At 44.8% G+C, this 20172-nt stretch overlaps 1 protein-coding gene across 3 annotated transcripts in view; it reads right to left on the bottom strand.

The window, feature by feature from the left end:
* THSD4 (thrombospondin type 1 domain containing 4) overlaps positions 1-20172 on the bottom strand; it is a 681844-nt gene that overhangs the window by 40055 nt on the left and 621617 nt on the right. For all 3 annotated transcript variants that reach the window (XM_054451459.2, XM_063652717.1, XM_063652718.1), the window contains 3 exons: positions 12918-13093; positions 10425-10521; positions 3978-4253 (listed from right to left, as the gene is read on the bottom strand). In XM_054451459.2, coding sequence (XP_054307434.1) covers positions 3978-4253; positions 10425-10521; positions 12918-13093 — 549 coding nt within the window. The remainder of the gene's footprint in view (positions 1-3977; positions 4254-10424; positions 10522-12917; positions 13094-20172) is intronic.

The following is a 20172-nucleotide window of genomic DNA, read 5'->3' as shown; positions in this document are numbered from 1 at the left end:
GCTCCGCATCTGTGCCTCCGCATTGCCTCACCTACCCTGCAAGTCTGGTGCCATCACTGCCTGGGAGAGAGCAAAGGAGAGGCCTCCATGGGCTGCTGCCACTTGTCACATGAAAGAAAAAGGAACTAGGATAGCCAGAGAAGGGAGGGATGAGAAACAACACATCCCTAGGTTTGCTTTATTTCCGAGGCACCTCTTCAGTATCTCTTGGGTCTGAGAACTGGTGCCATTTACTGGGTAAAGAAGAGCTAGACATGTTGCCTCAGACATTCTGAGTGGCAGATGCCGAGTGTGTGTGTGTGTCTGTGTGTGTACATGCACACATGGGTGTATATGGGCTAAATATCGAAAATGGGTCCTGTGCATGCTCAGTCCCATACCTCACTCTTGTGAATTTCTGTGTGTGTGTGTTTCTGCAATGCAAAGGACAGAAGATTAAACAAAATCATATGGAAATCCAGAGAAAGAGATTGTTCAGTTTTTGTTTGTTTGTTTTTTTGAGATGGAGTCTTGCTCTGTCGCCCAGACTGGAGTACAGTGGCATGATCTTGGCTCATTGCAACCTTCGCCTCCTGGGTTCAAGCAATTGTTCTGCCTCAGCCTCCCAAGTAGCTGGGATTACATGCATGCATCACCATGCCCAGCTAATTTTTGTATTTTTGGTAAAGACAGGGTTTCGCCATATTGGCCAGGCTGGTCTTGAACTCTTGACCTCAAGTGATACACCTGCCTTGGCCTCCCAAAATGCTTCGATTACAGGTGTGAGCCACCACGCCCGGCCACTTATTCAGTTTCTAACAGGTAAATCCACATTCTTTATGCTGTGTTGACAGAACATGGGAAAAGGCAATAATAGACTTATATATCTAGGGTACAACAAAGATGTAAAATCTACCCTTATGTATTTTCTAGTAGCTCATATATTCCACATTTGAAATGTGGTGATGAAATACTCATTCATTCAAAAAACACAGGAGTGCCTACTATGTGCTTGGTATGATGCCAGGTGCAGAAGTTGCAAAGTGTATATTCATGGAGACAGCCAAGCCGGGCTGGGACAGAAATGTGTCCTGAATTGCTGTGAGGTCCCAAGGATGAAGTGCCTACCTGTTCTTTGCAGAATCAGAAAGGCTTTGCAGAGAAGGCAGTCTCAGAGCTTGGAGTATGAGCAGGACTTTGCTGGCCAGATACTAGAGTGTCATAAGGGAAGGATACTAGCATATAGTGAGGTAGTAACAGTTATGTTTTGCTTTCAGCCTATCAAAACCTTGCTTTATTTAAATTTCAACTCCATATCTCAGTGTGGATCACACAGCCTGGGGATGGGTTGTGGGGGCAAAAACTGGAACGTTTGGTTATGAGTTTGCTCCATTAGAGAGATCGTGGCAGCATCTGGAGGACACACAGGGAACCAGCACATGCGTTTGCCCTCATCTCATCCTGCTCACAACGCAAGGCCTTATGGGCTCCAGACAGGGTGAAAGAGAATCTTCTCCACATGGCACCCTTGGTTGAAAACCACACAATGACAGTTTTCATCCTTTTAATGACTTTCCCTGTTTTTACCTAGTTCTGAGTGTATCTGGTTCCTTTGATGGGCATCACACATTACCTAAAGGTAGAATATTTCAATAATAATACATTTTGATCTCGGGTTCCTATATCAATTACGTTACATACTGCTTACCTCTATAATATCACAGAGTCTCACCAAAATGGTTTTGGCCTTAATGCAGAAATATTTCTAGCTTTCTGCCATTGTCAAGACATATTTTATAAGCATTTAATTTTTCCTCACAAAGTATATAAAAGAAGTTGGTCCAATGAATCTACAGTCCAGATTCTTTGCACATTTATTAAGTATAAGCATAATAAAATTTGCACAATAAAACGTCTATAAATCAACACTCCAGTTACCAAATCATTATGGAATTGCAGAGGTTCCAGGCAGGAAAAGATCCAGCCCCCAAGAAGAACCAAAGACCTAAATTCTATTCTAAAAAGCCACTAAGCCAATGCTCTTATGAAAAAGATAAAAACTTTAGAAGCTGTCATGAGATTTTTCAGTGTGCTAATTTTGTGAGAGGTTCCAAACTTTGTACTCTTAGATACCAGTACCAAAAGAAAAGAAAGGAAAAGAAAAGAAAAAGAAAAAGAAAAGCAAAGCAAAGAAAAAAAAACACCCCAAATCAATGCTCTGGGATATCACACAGTTCCCCAGTTTGCAGAGATTCCTGGGGGATACAGCCTTCCTGCTTCTTTAGCAACCTCCCCTCAAAGAACAGCTACTTCAGGGGATCAAATAGGACTTTACTACAAACAGGAGGCTATTATCATATATATGAAGGAAATGATAACTACACAGTTCTCATAGGTGTATCTTTGCAATGAGTCAGCTTGAAACAGAAGCAGCATTGATATGGTATAGAATGTCAGATAAAGGGTTTCTGGACACCATATTCCACATCTACCTTAACTTTGGAGTTTTCAAGGAAACGGGACCCTGGGTCCACTTCATCATCCTGATGTGACCCCTGTAACACTGCCATGTTTTGCTTTCAGCCTATCACAACCCTGCTTTATTTAAATTTCACCTAAACTGTATCCTCCCAAATCCTACAACTCTATCTTTTCTTTTGTTTGGAGAGACGCCCCATGCTTCCTCTGGTGTGTGGACTCCCTTGTTGTGAGGGGTCAATAAAGCTGACTTTGTTGGCCTTCAGGTTTGTCCCTGGTGGTCCTAGCTGATCAGGTTGGAATAATGAATGAATACAGCGTTGGGATTTTACCGGGATAGTATGGGAGCTGCGAGTGTTGGTCAGTGTAAAAGCCAGCTAACTAACACGCCAAGCCTGCAAAGTATGTTTTTTGTTTTTTTTTTCCCCCTGAAATCCTGAGATTTGAGAATGAGTTTCAACTGGGATTTGTGTAAGTCTTCCACTACCCTGACTTGGAGATTAAATTTTAGATCTTGAAGTATGTGAGTGTATTCCGTTTATTAATGAATAAATGTGCACAGCAGGCCTGAGTTGCTCAAACCCTGCACATGCCAAAGACAGGCCCTTGACCAGCTCCTGAGAGAGAACCTCTAAGCCCTTGGAATGTGCCACCTGATAAGAGTGTTTTTTTATGCCTGAGATCTTGGGCCACATGGTATTGGTTTGGCTTCTGGGGTGGTAAAGGGAGAGTAGCTAGTGTCACCCATGTTGGAGCTGCATACCTAGACGAGAGACCCCAGTAAAGACCCTGGACACCAAATCTTGGGTGAGCATCTCTGGTTGGCAGTACTTGGCATGTGTTCTCAGCCTCTGAATTACATCATTTCTGAGAGAATTAAGTGCATCCCTGTGTGACTCTGCTGGAGGGGACACCTGGAAGCTGGCGCCTGGCATCTCTAGGACTTTGCCAACGCACCTTTTCCTTTATTAACTCGAATCCCTATCCTTTGACTGTGATGAATTGTAACAGCTCTTCTGGGTCTTGTAAGTCCTTTGAGCCAATCATTAAGCCTGAGGGTGGTGTTGAGGGCCCCAATGCAATCTGTCACATCCATGAGCCATCTCACAGACAGGCTCACAGAGGTGAGGGTTTGCCATGTCCCTTGGGCCAGGGACCCCCAATTGGCACCATTCCATGGCCTGTTAGGAACCAGGTCGCACAGCAGGAGGTGACTGGTGGGTGGGCGAGATCAGCGGTGGCGTTACATTCTCATAGGAGTGTGAACCCTATTGTGAACTGTGCAGGCGAGGGATCTAGGTTGCACGCTCCTTATGAGACTCTAACTAATGCCTGATGATCTGCGATAGGGCAGTTTCATCCTGAAACCATCCCCCAACCCCACCACCATCCATGGAAAAATCATGTTCCACGAAACCAGTCCCTGGTGCCAAAAAAGCCGGGGACCACTGCCTTGGGCCACCCACACACTCCTTGCTTAGGGTTCTGCAGGGATCCACCCGTCCCCCACACAGGCTCACCTTTCCCGCAGGTCGTGGAGCATTCTGTCGTCCCAAGCTGCTTCCAGTTGTGATCCCGGCTGCGCCGCGGGGGCTGCGGTGCTGGTGGCACCAAGTTGTCCGGTCGACGGGGAGAAAATCTGTCTGGATGCCTGACTGGGAAGGTCTGTGCCGATTCTGAGGTGAACATCTCAGGGGCCTCCCCACGCAAGTCTTCCTTCTCCTCGTTCCTCCCTTTCTCTTCTCCCTCCTCCTGGCTCCTGCCTTCTGTCACCATCTGGCCATTGAAGGATTCTCCTAGGAGAGGTGAGCGTGCACACACAGAATCAGGATCAGTTTAGACCCTGAGTTGTAAAGAGGAAATTGCTTCGACATTAGAGACTGTGTAGCATGAGATCATTTTGAAGTCACAGCACATAAGCACATCTGTTTAAAATAAGCAGACACCTACTAGTGCTTTCCCTCACATGCAAAGCACTTTTGAAAATCAATAAGACAAAGACGAACACTGCAGTAGGAATAGGAATTGTGAGCCATAGACAGTTCACATAAAAAGAAACACAAAGAGCCAAAACCCATACAAAAATCCTCAACTTTACTCATAATTCCATAAATACACATGAAAAGAACACCACCACCTAACACCAAAGATTGGAAAGTCTGGAAACCCTTAAATCCCTAAACTCCTGTTAAAGGTGCAGGAAAACACACTTCCAGTCACTATGGATGAGACTGCAAATAGATTCACTGTTTTGGAGGGAAATCTGGCATTATCTATCCAAATTTGAAATGCACATACCCTTTGACCTAGCAATTCAGTTTCTAGCACATCTGTTCCGCAAATATTTTCTTTTACATAAATCTGAATATACAAGTATGGTTACTGAAGTATTATCTGAAATAGCAAACAGACACAAATGTTCACCAGTGGTACTGGTTAAACTACGTTATGCTACAAGTACAAAATGGAATACTATGTGAGTTTTGAAAAGAATGCAGCAAATATACGTTCTGACATGAAGAAATGACAATATTGTTTGGTGAAAGAAAAAAGCATAACACACACACATACACACAGGTGTGGCAGGTCACTTTTTGAGATACTAATTTGTGTGTGATTTTCTATCTTTATTCCTCCACTTCCTCCTCCGGTTTGAAAGAGTAGCAAAGTCCTTAGATGTTATTGCTTTGCTTTTGTGCAGGACAGAAAACAAAAGCTGCCAGAAGTCAACAGCTTTCCCTTCCAAGAGTGCAAAGCCTAGGCTTTCATTAAGGGTAAAGTGGATGTCCCTGAGGGGCCAGCCCAGGGACAGGAGGAGGGCACATTTTGAGAGAGAGAGAAAGAGAGAGAGGAGAGAGAGACAGTGGCAGAGAGCAAGGGAGAGAGAGAGACAGAGACCAAGAGACAGAGACCAAGAGACCAAGAGACCAAGAGAGACAGAGAAACAGTAAGAAAGAGAGACAGCAAGAGAGAGAGACACAGATACAGAGGGCGGGAGAGACAGAGAAAGAGACGGCAAGAGAGACAGAGAGCAAGAGAGAGACAAAGACAGACAGCAAGAGAGGAAGACAGAGTCAGAGAGCGAGAGAGACAGAGAGAGAGCAAGAGAGCGAGCCAGAGAGCCAGAGAGAGAGAGCAAGAGAGAGACACGGACAGAGAGCAGGAGAGACAGAGAGCAAGAGAGAGACAGAGAGACAGAGACAGAAAGCAAGAGAGCAGGAGAGACAGAGAAGAAGAGAGACAGACAGAGTGCAAGAGGGACAGAGAGCAAGAGAGACAGAGAGGGACAGAGACAGAGAGCAAGAGAGAGAGACAGACAGCAAGAGAGACAGAGAGATAGAGAGAGACAGCAAGAGAGACAGAAAGAGACAAAGAGCAACAGAGACAGAGAGAGACAGAGAGCAAGAGAGACAGAGAGAGACAGAAAGCAACAGAGCAGGAGAGACAGAGACAGAGAGTGAGAGATAGAGACAGAAAGCGAGACAGCAGGAGAGACAGAGACAGAGAAGAAGACAGACAGAGAGCAAGAGAGACAGAGAGGGACAGTGACAGAGAGCAAGAGAGACAGAGACAGAGACAGAAAGTGGGAGAGACAGAGAGCAAGAGAGAGAAACAGAGAGCAAGAGAGACAGAGAGAAACAGAGACAGTGCGAGAGAGACAGAGAGCAAGAAAGAGAGAGCAAAGGAGAGGGAGACAGTAAGAGAGACAGAGAGGGACAGACAGAGAGCAAGACAGAGAGCTAGTGAGAGAGAGAGAGAGGTTTTCAAGGTGGAGGAGAGGTAGGAGTCTGGAGTCTTGGGTTTCCTGAGTGCCATGGATCCTTAGGTGTACCAGACAATGTCCAGTGTCCCAGGAGGAAGCCACTCTTGCAGTGGGAGAGGGGGCCTGGCTGCCAGCCTCACTAGCTTCCTGTGCCCCCATGCAGATTGGAAGGAGCAGAGCCCTAACCTGAAGGCCCCATGAGGCTGCTCCTGGTGGCACCTCAGCGGAATTAGTGTGGACAGACCACCAGGGGGGTCTAGCCAATGCTTTGGCTTGTCTAAGACTCTAGATCTTTCCTTATATCTGGAGTGAGAATATGTGTGTGTGTCTGTGTGTGTGTGTGTGTGTGTGTAACCCCCAAGCAGACTGCGATTGAATTATCTACTGGTTTCAAAGAAGGGTGAAGTTGAGGTCAGATTTAAATTGACTAATGGAAAATAATAATACGCAATATTCCTTGCACGTCTGAGATTGTAGATGACGATTCAAATGGCTGGAAACATGTTTGTATATGCATAGAAAAGGGCTAGGCAAAATCCCACCAAAGGGTTAGACTCCCTCTGGGAAGGGCATGGGGTTGGGAGCTGTTGATTTTGTTTTTTAAATGGACTATTTTTTTAGAGCAGTTTTAGGTTCACAGCAAAAGTGAGTAGAAAATACAGAGTTCCCACACACCTCCTCCCACCACACAGGCACAGGGTCCCTAACTACCATCATCCTACATCAGAGTGGTACATGTGTAACTCATGACCCTACACGGACACGTCATTATCGTTTAGAGTTCATAGTCCATAGAGGGTTCACACTTGGGGGTGCACATTCTGTGGGTCTGGACAACTGCACAGTGACATGTATCCGCCAGTGTAACATCACACAGAGTAATTTCGCTGCCCTGAAATCCTCCGTGTTCTACCTGTTCATCCCTCTGTCCTCCCAGCCCCTGGCAACCACTGATCTTTTTACTGTCTCCGTAGTTTTAACTTTTCTAGAATGTCATATAATTGGAGTCAAACAACAGGTAGTCTTTTCAGATTGGCCTCTTTCACTTGGTAATATGCATGGAAGGTTTCTCCATGTCTTTTTGTGATGTGACGGCTCATTTATTTTTAGCTCTAAATAATATTCCATTAGTTTTTGTCTATCCACCTATTGAAGGACTTCTTGGTTGCTTCTAAGTTTTGGCAATTATGTGGCAGTTGCTTTTGACTGTATACATTTCTATTTTGATTGAATATTGTTCAAGTATGTCTCATTTTAATATAAAATAAGGAAGCAAATTCTAGGGTTACTGTAGAACACAGTTAAAACTACAAGGGGGCTGGGTGAGGTGGCTTATGCCTGTAATCCCAACATTTTAAGAGGCTGAGGCAGGAGGATTGCTTGAGCCCAGGAGTTCAAGACCAGCCTGGGCAACATAGCGAGACCGCATTTCAGCAATAATAATAACAACAACAACAACAATTAGGGCTTTCTCAGCAATTTTTTTTTTTTTTTTGGAGACAGAGTCTCACTCTTTCACCCAGGCTGGAGTGCAGGAGGCTCACTGCACCCTGTGTCTCCTGGGTTCAAGTGATTCTCGTGTCTTAGTCTCTTGAGTACCTGGGATTACAGGTGAGTGCCACCACATCCAGCTGCTTTTTTTACTTTTAGCAGAGATGGGGTTTCGCCATGTTGTCCAGGCTGGTCTCGAACTCCTGGGCTCAAGCAATCTGCCCACCTCGGCTTCCCAAAGTGCTGGGATCACAGGCGTGATCCACTGCACCAGGCCTCTCAGCTTTTTTGCCAGGGCTTTCTTACTTAGTTGGCTGTTATGCTTCATGGTTTAAAATATGACATGCAAATATGACCAACAAAATCAGGACCAGGCATGTTGATATAAATGAGAACTCTCCAAGATGTTGTTGGACAAAAAAATTTAAAAAGTCTTTTCAGTGCCTTGTTCTGGGCTCTATGCTAGGATGGACAACTAATTTATTCAATCTCTCCCCATGTCCTCTCCCCTGCCAAAAACCACCTTATAGGGGTTTTCTTCTATTTTGTAGACTGGCTGTGTGTTCAGAGAGGTTGCTGACCCGCCTGAGGGTGCACAGCAAAAAGGTGCAGAGCTGGATTCCAACTCTGCCTCCAGACTCCATTGACATGGAAGAGGAAGCCTGGTCACAATGCCCCTGCTTACCAACTTTTTACAGGTGACCCCTCCAGGCCTGCCCTGTCCCAGGGAGCTGATCCCAGAACCCCCATGCTATTCATGAGCTGAGACCCATCAGGCCTGACAGAAATCATCATCATCCTGATAGATTTCAAATAGTCTGTCCAATTATCCCTGTAAACCAGCAACGGACCCCAGAAATCTTACCCAAACTTTGTTTCTCAAACTGTGGATTGCTTCTGGACATGACATAAAAATTCTCTGTTGCGCTGTTTGCTGACTTGGAGTTTGGACAACACACCCACCCCACGTTCTGGGGACGCACCCGGCTGTTGTCCTCCCCAGTCTGTAGCAATCAGATAACCTGGTTATCCCGTCCAAAGTTCAGAGAAGAATGGATGGGGCAGATTTGGCAGCTGTGCCTTTATTTCCTCCTAGGATAGGGACTGGACCAAGTAACCTCTCAGCCATATAACAAGCACAAAGTATGGTCACACAGGCCCTCCTCAGGTCACTGCCCAGGTGTGAGATCAGGACAATTATTAACTTATTCTTCCTAAGCTTCCATTTCCTTACTCTTAAAATAAGGCTAATAATAGTACTTCCCTCCAAGTACCTCCCTCTGTCATGAGAATTCAAAGAACTAATCTATGCAAAGAGCTCAGCACAGCAGTTTCCAAGCACTTGCACACAGCAGTTTCTAAGCACTTGCACACAGCAAGGACTCAGTGTATGTGAGCTATAATTACCATGAATACTTCTGCAGACCTTCCTGTTTTAAGGAAGGAAAAGACTGTCTGCATTTGGGTGGTGGGCTCCATCATCCTCTGGTAGAGAAATGTCTGCAGACTCAGAGAGCAGTCCCATGCCCAGTGCCAGCTGAGAGAAAGCTGCCTGCTCTGTCCATAAGCAGAGCCCACCAGGAAGACTCAACATGGATTGTTAGGTGTGAACTCATTATTCTTGTCTTATAGGTCAAAGTATTATTAACAGAAACAAAAGGGAAACCAAGAGAAAAGGCATATAGTAGACAGATAATAGCCCCCTAAAGATGTCCACATACTAATCCCTGGAATCTGTGAACATGCTACTAACATAGCAAAAATGGACTTTGCAGGTGAGACTAAATTATAGATTTTGAGAAGGAGAGATTATCCTGGATTACTTGGGTGGGCCCAGTGTAATCTGAAGGGTCCTTATAAAGGAAAGAGGAAGATGAGAGTCAGAGAGGAGATGTGATGAGGCCAGAGCCAGAGAGAGATTTGAAAGTGCCACCCTGCTGGCTTTGAAGGTGGAAGAAGGGGCCAGGAACCAAGGAAGGCAGGTGGATCCTAGAAGTTGGAAAAGGCAAGGAAGTGGGTTCTCTCCTAGAGCCTCTGGAGAGAGAGTGGCCCTGATGACACCTTCATTTTGTCCCAGTGAAACCCACTTCAGACTTCTAACCTCCAGAACTCTAAGAGAGTAAATTTGTGTTGTTTTTTCTTAATTTTGAGATAGGGTCTCACTCTGTTGTCCAGGCTGGAGTTCAGTGGTCTGATCACGGCTCACTGCAGCCCCAACCTCCTTGGGCTCAGATGATTCTCCCACCTCAGCCTCCTGAGTAGCTGGGATTGCAGGCACACACCACCATGCCTGGCTATTTTCTGTATTTTTTTTGTAGAGACAGGGGTTTCATCATGTTGCACAGGCCGGTCTTGAACCTCTGGGCCCAAGCGATCCACCTGCCTCGGCCTCCCAAAGTGCTAGGATTACAGGCATGAGCCCCCTTGCTCGGCCTGGAAACTAGTATAAAGCATTTCAAATGTTGAACTGGCAGGGCAGACCCAGGATGCTCATGCCATTTTTTAATCGAGTGAATGAAACAGTCTCATCAGTGAAGGCTCAGACAAATGGTGAAGCCTGCTCCAATGTCAAGGCCCCTTGGCTTTGAAATATGCGTCCTTCGATTTTCTCTGTGTTGACCGAGAGACAGAGGGTGGATGCACAAGAATTGAGAGACAGAAGGCTTTACAAGGAAATGACCAGAGTCCCCGGCCACAAGACAAGGGATTCTACCTGGTCTCCTGTGGGGTGGCACCTGGGGGCTGATGGCGTTGGTCCCCATGATCACGTACTCGTAGTGCACGCCTGGGTTTGGCTGCTGGTGTATCATCTGCTGACACAAAAATCAGTGTTACTGCACTTGGCACGTATGCACACCCCTTCTGGGTTTCAATGGCATTTACAGAACTACTGAGAAATAACTGGATTGGTTCACTCTAGTACACATCCAGTAATATCTGTGAACCTGTGGCAGATTAAACAGTTATTTCTGGATGGCTTTTTGTCATTTACTTTTGAAGAATGAAGAACTTAGGCTGAGCAAATCAGAAAAAAACTAAGCTAAGAGTCAAGATTTTCTAAACTCCAAAGGACAAGATGGAGCAACGGTAGCAGAACCTTTCTGTCCTTAGATTTTGCTCAGTGCTCTCGAAACATCCAACACAGATAAATACGTGTACACTGCAGGAGACCTGTTTTAACACTAGGTGGCGCGATAAACTCATGCAAACAAGCAGCAGACTTCCTGGATAGAGCCATCCCGGGATGCTTCAGGTTCCTTCAAAGTTCTTGACCTGGCTGGTGAGGCTGGCCCCCAGGTCTCTCTCCCTCTTTTTCAGGGAAAGCCCCAGAAACACAAAGAGATGGGGCCAGGAAAACAGGTAGAAGGGACCCAAATCTTACTGGGTCATATTCTCTTAGGAATGATGACAAAAATAGGACAGCAAGCAGGAATCTACGTAGGGCTGTGGAAGTCAGCAGCTGAACATTGTCTGGGCTGAAAACGTATTAAATGAGCATGGCCCAACAGAATACATCCCTCTCTATCAGATTTGGAGCACACAGTCTTTGCTGCCCATGGCTTTCCTGATGGGAAGCAGTGTGGTGGGCTAAACCGAGCAGCAGAATGAGAATCCACAGTGTAAATATGAGCCGTGCAAGGAGACACGGTCGGGTTTGATGTTTCTGTCTCTGCTGCTTTATAAAGCAGCTCTCCTGTTGACCAGCTGTGTAACCTAGAGCAAGCCCCTTCACCCTGCAGTTTTTGATTTCTTCCTTGGGGAAGGAAGAGGTTAGAATCATGTCACTTTCAAAGGTCCTTTCCAGCTAGAAGCATCTCTGAGTCACTCCTGCATAGTGGGTCCTGTGTCTGTTCTTCCTGTTTATGCCATGATCTCTTATCACTCCCTACTGATGAAATGGGTCTTCATTTTATAAATTACCCAAAGGAAGGCAGACCTGAGAACCCCTGGGATTCTCCTACCCAGGAACCAATATCAAATCATCAGTGTTGCAGAAACGTGGTGGGCACTGAATCCCTGAGGGACACGGTTGTGTGACCTCAAGTTCCTGCTGTGTGGCCCTCATCCCCTCACTCCCTTTTCACATAATCTTTCTCTCGGTCTGCGGCTAGAAATCCTCCCTCCCTCTCTGGTGCCTCTTCTGCCTGAGCATTCTGCCAGTGCAAAACCTTGTCCCGTTTATGAAATTGCTATTGGCTTCCATTCCTAGACCACCCACAGTAGGCCTTTAACAACCTGAGTTTTTACCTCTGATGCCATTTGAAATATATTCAGAGTCAACCAACCAACTGGACAGTCTAAAAAAAAAATCCAAAATTAACTACAACAAGGCTTCCTTTGTAATTTCGAGTCCACTAGGCCCAAGAGGAAAGGACATAGAACTGTGTGTAGGTGGAGAAATAATGACAATGCAATTAATAATATTTCTAAAACTCTGACACAGCAAATATGTTAATCAGCTCAGCTTTGGGGACAGAAATAATGTGTATATTCATGGGTGATCTCAATCTTTTTATCAAAATGTTATTTCAAGCTTTTATTTCTTATCACCCTTTATTTCCTGGTCTTTTAAGAAGACTGAATTCTAGTGGTTTCCTTTGAATGTAAGGACCATTTAAAACTCTTGAGCAATTTCATATTTTAGTTTCACGTAAAATAAATTAAGGTTTTGTCTTCTATGAAGTAGGGAGCTTCTAGTAAATCTCTCTACTGTGACTCTGAGCTTTATTGTTTCATCTGGAGGGCTCTGGAGCTCTCCTTTCTTCATTTGCTCTCAGAGTTTGAACAGGGCTGGGAGCTGGGAGTGGCCCTGCCTTCCTTTAGGCTCTTGCTTTCTTTTGCCGTAAAAAGAAAACATGCCAAATTAGCATTATAAGGAAAGTGCCTGGAGGAGATCCAATGCTCATGAAATAAAGGGCAAGTTTTGCCTCTGATTTGGTTCAACAAGTAAAATTGGTTTTACTGCGTCAATAAACTCCGAAGGTAATAAGCATCTGGTGGAGTTGGAGGTTGCTGTGAGCTGGGCCCATTCAGAAGTAAAGGCAAAGGTGAACGCCAAGCATTCAAGGAGTGCCTCCAACAGGCTCTGCTCAAAGGGTTTTTATTGAGTATGGGCAATGATTTGTTGCTTATTTGTTCAGAGTATGTTCCTTAGAAGTGACAAGATTCAAAATCCAAAGAACAGTCCAGAAACATCCAAACTCACGTAGACATCCAAGATCTCATTGGTGGGACCTTCCGCCAAAAAGGACTCTCCGGCAGTGCTCGAAATCTCATTTGGACGCTTGTAGGTGAACATGGTCCCTCCGCCCTCGTATTTTCCTGGTCGATCAATTGCCCAGTTCCCATTGATGATGGAGCGTCCAGAACGACTTCGCAAGGCTGTTGAGAAAAATGAGACAGTTCTTCGGGTAAGCCCAGGGTGTGCACAAGAAACAGAACTGACTCCCCCAGTTTCTGGCTTCTTCACTTATCAAGGTTTTTGTTAGGATCCACTATGTGCCAGGCAATGATCCAGGCCCTGGGGCACCATTAGGCATCTAGATTACATCCCCTTGGGCTTAATCACTTCTTCAAGCCACCCTAATCCCTTCTATCACTTGGACTTAGTATAGAAATGTAGGGTGGGGGCTGGTTAGGTGAAAAAGATGTGGAAAATGGGAGGGAAAGGAGAAAGAGGAGGAAGAGAAAAAAGGGGGGAAGGGAAACGGATTTATATTATATACCATTATCTAGGTGAGAGGTTGCACACTGGCAGCCCACGAGCTGATTTTGGCCCATAGATGGGTTTAGTTTGGCTTCTGTAGTGTTATTAAAAAAAATAACTGAGCCCAAATTTAAGAATTGAAATATTTCACATAAAAAATGTAGAGTTCTGGCTTCTCTTATAAACCAGGAAGACATGTTAACATTGGCTTCACACTCCCTCATGGCAGCAATCGGCCAGAGCCCAGGACGGCTGTCCCTCTCAGATGGGCCCTATATGCTCTGATTTGCCCCAGTCCCCACCCCTCCCTGTTGACCCCCAACACTGAGGCTAAGTCTCAGTTTATTACCCCTTTATTTATGAATATGGGTGATTTATATCATTTATCATACTTGCATTGTTCTTTTTCTTATCCAATTTTTTCTCCCCTCCCAGCCCTCCCCCTTTTTTTTTTTTGAGACAGGCTCTTGCTCCATCGCCCAGGCTGGAGTGCAGTGGTGTGATCCTGGCTCAGTGCAGCCTCAACCTCCTGGGCTCAAGGAATCCTCCTGCTTCAGCCTCCTGAGTAGCTGGGACTACAGGCACGTACCACCATGCCTGGCTTGTGTGTGTGTGTGTGTGTGTGTGTGTATATATATATATATTTTTTTTTTTTTTAAGAGATCAGGTTTTGCCATGTTGCCCAGGCTGGTCTCAAACTCCTGAGCTCAAGCGATCTGCCTGTCTCAGCCTCCCAAAGTGCTGGGATTACAGGTGTTAGTCACCGCACCTGGCCCAGAATTTTTCTTATAATTCTCTCTACTTACATGTCTACTACAAGTGGCAAAGCTAAAGCCAAGAGGGTCACATGATTTTCTCGTGTACCTGGTCAGCTTCATTCATTTCTATGACCTTCCTGAGTTCCTGGGCATCTGAGGCTGTGGGCTGTGTTAGATACCCCACGTGCACCGTCAAATTTAATCGTCACAACATTGCACAGCAGATGTTATAATCCCCATTTTTCAGAGTGGCTCAGAGATGGGAGGGAACTTGTTCAAGTTCATGAGACCCATAGGGGTCAGACCTGTGATTCTGAGTCTGTACTCAGGAGGCAGGTACAAAAGGAGAAGGGGGCAAGGAACAAGGTGTTGGAGTTAACAGGAGAAGAAAGGGTGGCATCTGGAAATAGAATTTCTTCAGCTACCCTTGGCATCTGGAAATCCACAAGCCAAAGGAGGACTGGTTTAGAGAAGGTACTTTTTTTTTTTTTTTTGAGATAGAGTTTCGCTCTTGTTGCCTAGGCTGGAGTGCAATGGTGCGATCTCATCTCACTGCAACCTCCGCCTCCTAGGTTCAAGCAATTCTCCTGCCTCAGCCTCCTGCGTAGCTAAGATTACAGGCGCTCACCACCACGCTCTGCTAATTTTTGTGTTTTAGTAGAGACGGGGTTTCACCATGTTGGTCAGGCTGGTCTTGAACTCTTGACCTCAGATGATCCGCCCGCCTCAGCCTCCCAAAGTGCTGGGATTACAGGCATGAGCCACTGCACCCAGCCGAAGGTCCTGTTTTAAGTGCTATGTACATAGTAGACCTGTGATGGCCACTGGCTGTTTGCACCTTCGGTTTATAGAATTCCTAAATTTAACTTTTTATAATTTGTTATGGAAAAATGTATACATATGCAAAAGTGGTGTGAACAATATAATAAACCCCCATGTACCCACTGCTGAGCTTCAACAAGGATCAGCTCATAGCTTCTCTTGTGTCACATTGCAAATATGTATCCTTCAACTTTTCAGTAGGTACCACTAAAATATAAGAACTTTTTCTTAAACTCATTTTTTCAGCAGCGTTCCTACAATGGGCCTTCCCAGAGCTCTGGCCTGTAGAATCAGAAACTGCACAGAAGGGCTGGAGCGGCCTAAACTCCAGCTGGGCTCCCCCTGCAGACTCCACGCTGGGCTGGCTGGTGCCATGGCTGCAGGGAGGGCAAAGCTGCAGACCTTTCACTACTGAGTTACAAGATCAATTCAGCTTGCTGAGTAGCAAAAAAGGGTCAAGGGTGGAAACTGAGGAAGAATAGATTTGGGGCTATTCTTTATGAAGAATCACACTTCTTCAAAAGTGGTGTGGCCGGGCACGGTGGCTCATGCTTGCAGTCCCAGCACTTTGGGAGGCTGAGGCGGGCAGATCACCTGAGGTTGGGGGTTTCAGACCAGCCTGAACAAAATGGAGAAACCCCGTCTCTGCTAAAAGTACAAAATCAGCCAGGCGTGGTGGCGCATGCCTGTAATCCCAGCTACTCAAGAGGTTGAGGCAGGAGAACTGCTTGAACCTGGGAGACGGAGGTTGTGGTGAGCCAAGATCGCACCATTGCACTCCAGTCTCAAAAAAAAAAAAAAAAAAAAAAAGTGGTCCATATAATTTCTACCATTTTCTCACTTCCCACTAATTCCTCAACCATCTCCAATCTGGCTCCTGCCCCCATCATTCCATTGATGAAATTTAAAATTAGCGTCACCAAGAACCCCATGTTGCTAAATCCAATGGGTGTTTCCCAGGCCTCCTCTTTTTCAGATGTCTCGGCAGCACTTGGCACTATTCCATCCTATTTGAAACACTCTCCCCCTGGCTTCTGGGAACCACACTCCCCTTGCTTTCCTCCTGCTCTCAGGCTGCTCATTTCTGTTTTCTTTTCTGTCTCATCTTTCTCTACCTGGCTATTAAATATCAGAATTTCTTAAGGAATAAGAGTAGACCTGCTTTGGGCACTATATTCCTTTCATGAGCAATTTCCTAGGACCACGATTTCAACTACCATATGTGAATGACTCACAAATTTACGTTGACAGGCCAAACTTTGCCTCTGGCCTTAGAATTTCCTTGCCAGCTTCAGTCAGATGTCTTGTCTAAAGCTGAACCCAACCCCAGCCTCAGTGTTTCTTATCTCAGTAAATAGTACCACCATCCACGTAATCAGAAACCCAGGAATCATCCTGGATACCTCCTCTCTTCCTATCTCCCCAAATCTAACCCGTCATCAAATCTTATTTAACCTCTTCCGCCTCTCTTCATGTCCACTGCCATAACCCAGGGCCAGGCTACCATGAGATCTCATCTGGACTAATAAAATATCTTCTAATTGATCTTCCTGTTTCTCTTCTGTTCAGCTAGAACAATGTTTTCAGAACGTAGATTAGATCACCAACGATGGCTCAAAATCCTTCAATGGCTTTCTATTGCTCTAGGCAAAAAAGGCTGGGCGTAGTGCCTCACGCCTGTAATCCCAGCACTTTGGGAGGCTGAGGATGGCGGATCATGAGGTCAGGAGATCAAGACCATCTTGGCCAACACCGTGAAACCCCATCTCTAGTAAAAATACAAAACTTTAGCTGGGCCTGGTGGTGGGCACCTGTAGTCCCAGGTACTTGGGAGGCTGAGGCAGGAGAATGGCGTGAACCCAGGAGGCGGAGCTTGCAGTGAGCCGAGACCACGCCACTGCACTCCAGCCTGGGTGACAGAGCAAAATTCCATCTCGGGGGGGAAAAAAAAAATCTATCTATCTATCTAATCTATCTATCTATCTACCTATCTATCTATCTATCTATCCATCCATCCATCCATCTATCTAATCTATCTATCTATCCATCCATCCCACCATAGAGGCCTCCTCCCCCAGATGTTGCATGCAGCCCAGTCTTATCTTGCATCACTGTTCTCTCTGTGCTCTGCTCCTGGGCCTTCTTTTAGCCCATCTACAACATCATCTTGCCTCCACAGTGCTGTCCCTTCTTCCAGAAATGCTCCTCCCTCAACTCCAAGTTCTACTTATTCTTTTTTTTCTTTTTTAAATAAAGACAAGGTTTTACTCCTGTTTCCCAGGCTGGAGTGCAGTGGCACAATCATGGCTTACTGCTCACTGCAACCTCCTCCTCCCAGGCTCAAGCAATGTTCCCACCTCAGCTTCCCACAGGTGTGCACCACCACAATCGGTTAATTTTTGTATGTTTTGTAGAGATGGGGGTTTCACCATGTTGCCCAGGCTGGGTCTTGAATTCCTAAGCTCAAGTGATCCTCCTGCCTTGGCCTCCCAAAGTGCTGGGATTACAGGTGTGAGCCACCATGCCTGGCCCTATTCATTCTTTAGATGTCAATTTCTCCAGGGCAGTCTTCTCCCACCCCCAGTCCAGGCCCCTCTCTTCCCTGCCATGCTCTAAGAGATGCAAGAACCTTTCCTTCAAGGCATTTAATTCAGTTTAATTCAGTTTGTCCATACACTTACTGAGATAATTATTTGATCAATGTTTGTCTCCTAGTACACTGCCAGCTCCAAAAGATTTCATCACCATTACAGTCTGAGAGTCTAGCATAGTGCTCGCCACGTAGTAGGAACTGAATGTTTACACAGTAGACAAGGGCAAACAGCTCAAAAGAAAAGCAAAGAATAATAAATAGGCAATTCACAGAAAACCAAGTACAAGTACTCCGTAAGCAAATGAAAAGATGCAGTACACTGCCAGCTCCAAAAGACTTCATCACCATTACAGTCTGAGAGTCTAGCATAGTGTTCGCCACATAGTAGGAACTGAATGTTTACACAGTAGACAAGGGCAAAGAGCTCAAAAGAAAAGCAAAGAATAATAAATAGGCAATTCACAGAAAACCAAGTACCAGTACTCCATAAGCAAATGAAAAGATGCTCCGCCTTACTTATAATTCAAGAAATGAAAATCAAAGCCACAATGGGATCATCCTGACCATCCAGATACCTAATGCTAAATGACGAGTTAATGGGTGCAGCACACCAGCATGGCACATGTATTCATATGTAACTAACCTGCACATTGTGCACATGTACCCTAAAACTTAAAGTATAATTAAAAAAAAAAAGAATACATGATTATCCAAAAAAAAAAAAAAATTTAATATTGCAAGTATTGCCAGGTGGGTAAGCAAGCAACTATCGATGGCATTGCTGGTGGGAATGTAAACAGACTCAGCCATATTGGAGGGCAATTTGATTACACAGCTAAAACTTTAAACGCCCATACAACCTGACCCAAGAACTCTACTTCTAGGAAACTACTTGAGAGATATACTTCTATAAGTATACAAAAATGTTTCTAACAAGGATATTATCTGCCAATTTTTTTTAATTAGAGAAAAAAAACTCACCTAAACATCCATCCATAGAACATTGCTTAAGACAATTGTAACACTGGCTATCCACACAATGGAATACCAAGTGACTTGAAAAAGAATGAGCTAGGTCTGTGTGTGTGGGTATGGAAAGAATTCCATTATACATTTGTGAATGAAAGAAAAATTCAGAACAGTGTGTTTGGTATAATCCTGTTTGTGCATACTTTTAAATAAAAGTATAGACATAAAATATATACATAAAATGTTTAAAGAAGGATAGTCACAAAACTATTAACATTTGGGACAGGAACTGGGGTTTATGTTGGGATGGGAGATGAGAAGGGAGACATTTATTTCTCATTTGCTATCTCTTCACTGCCATTTACAATTTGTTTTACCATATGCATGTATTACCTTCTTTAAAGTTTAAACATTTTGAATCAATATAATGGACATGGTACAAGCAGAAATACTTGTCAAAGGTATTTTCTCTTTTTTATAGCTTCTTCTTACAATCCCATTCACAGCATCAAAAATGCAGAATTGAGGTAGGTTCTGGCTACGATTTTATTGCTTTTAATGGGAATATCGTAGAAGAGGTTATCATCTGGTAACTAAAAATCCATTAAAGAACCATTTGAAGGACAGCACAGGAGGAATCTGCAAGGACCTCCCTATGAGATTAAAAATTGGTACCTTGAATCTTTTTACCATCTATTACTATTACTCACTCATTCTCTCTAAAGGTTTGGGTTAATCTTGAATCATACAATAGCAAATAATTTTTAAAATGCCACAACAGATTATTAGCAAATGTGGTCCTGATTCCATAGGTCCATGAATTGGCTTCTGAAACAGCTCAAAAACTAGCCCCCATCTGGCCTTGCATATCAAAAACAGCTGCGGCTACAATTTATATGCCTGCAAGCAGTTCCAGGGCTAGGAATGGCATCCAGAACCACCTCACAAAAAGGTGCAGGTGGCTCCTGGCTTTTGCTAGAGGCTGTGTTCACTGAAGGTCAAGCTTTAACAAAGCCTGTTTGAAGGGCAACCTCATGGCTATGTCAATATAAAGATACCTTCACTCTCATTTGACATTTGGGTTTTATTCTTTTTTTTTTTTTTTTTGAGACAGGGTCTCACTCTGTCACCCAGGCTGGAGTGCAGTGGCACCATTATAGCTCACTGTAACCTCGAACTCCTGGGCTCAAGGAATCCTCCTGCCTTGGCCTCCTCAAGTGCTGGGATGACAGGTATGAGCCATCATGCCTGGCCCCTTATTCCAGTTGTAGTGCTGGGCAAATATTTTTGGCCTAAACTGTGGGTACCAACAACGCCATTCTCCAAGATTCATATAGCAAGAGCTTATATATGCAAGCCCTGATTATCATATACTTTAACCCCATAATCTTTTATTTATTTAGGTTTTGTTTTTTTGAGACAGGGTCTCACTCTGTTACTCAGGTTGGAGTGCAGTGGCACGATCTCAGCTCACTGCAACCTCTGTCTCCTGGATTTAAACGATTCTCTTGCCTCAGCCCCTTAAGTAGCTGGGATTACAGGCATGTGCCACCATACCCAGCTAATTTTTTTTTTTTTTTTTTTAAGACAGAATCTCGCTCTGTCACTAGGC

The sequence above is a fragment of the Pongo pygmaeus genome, chromosome 16 (genome assembly GCF_028885625.2).
Source record: "Pongo pygmaeus isolate AG05252 chromosome 16, NHGRI_mPonPyg2-v2.0_pri, whole genome shotgun sequence".
Classification (NCBI taxonomy): Eukaryota; Metazoa; Chordata; class Mammalia; order Primates; family Hominidae; genus Pongo; species Pongo pygmaeus.
Note: the sequence above shows the minus strand (reverse complement) of the source record. Positions and strands in the feature narration are given on the sequence as shown.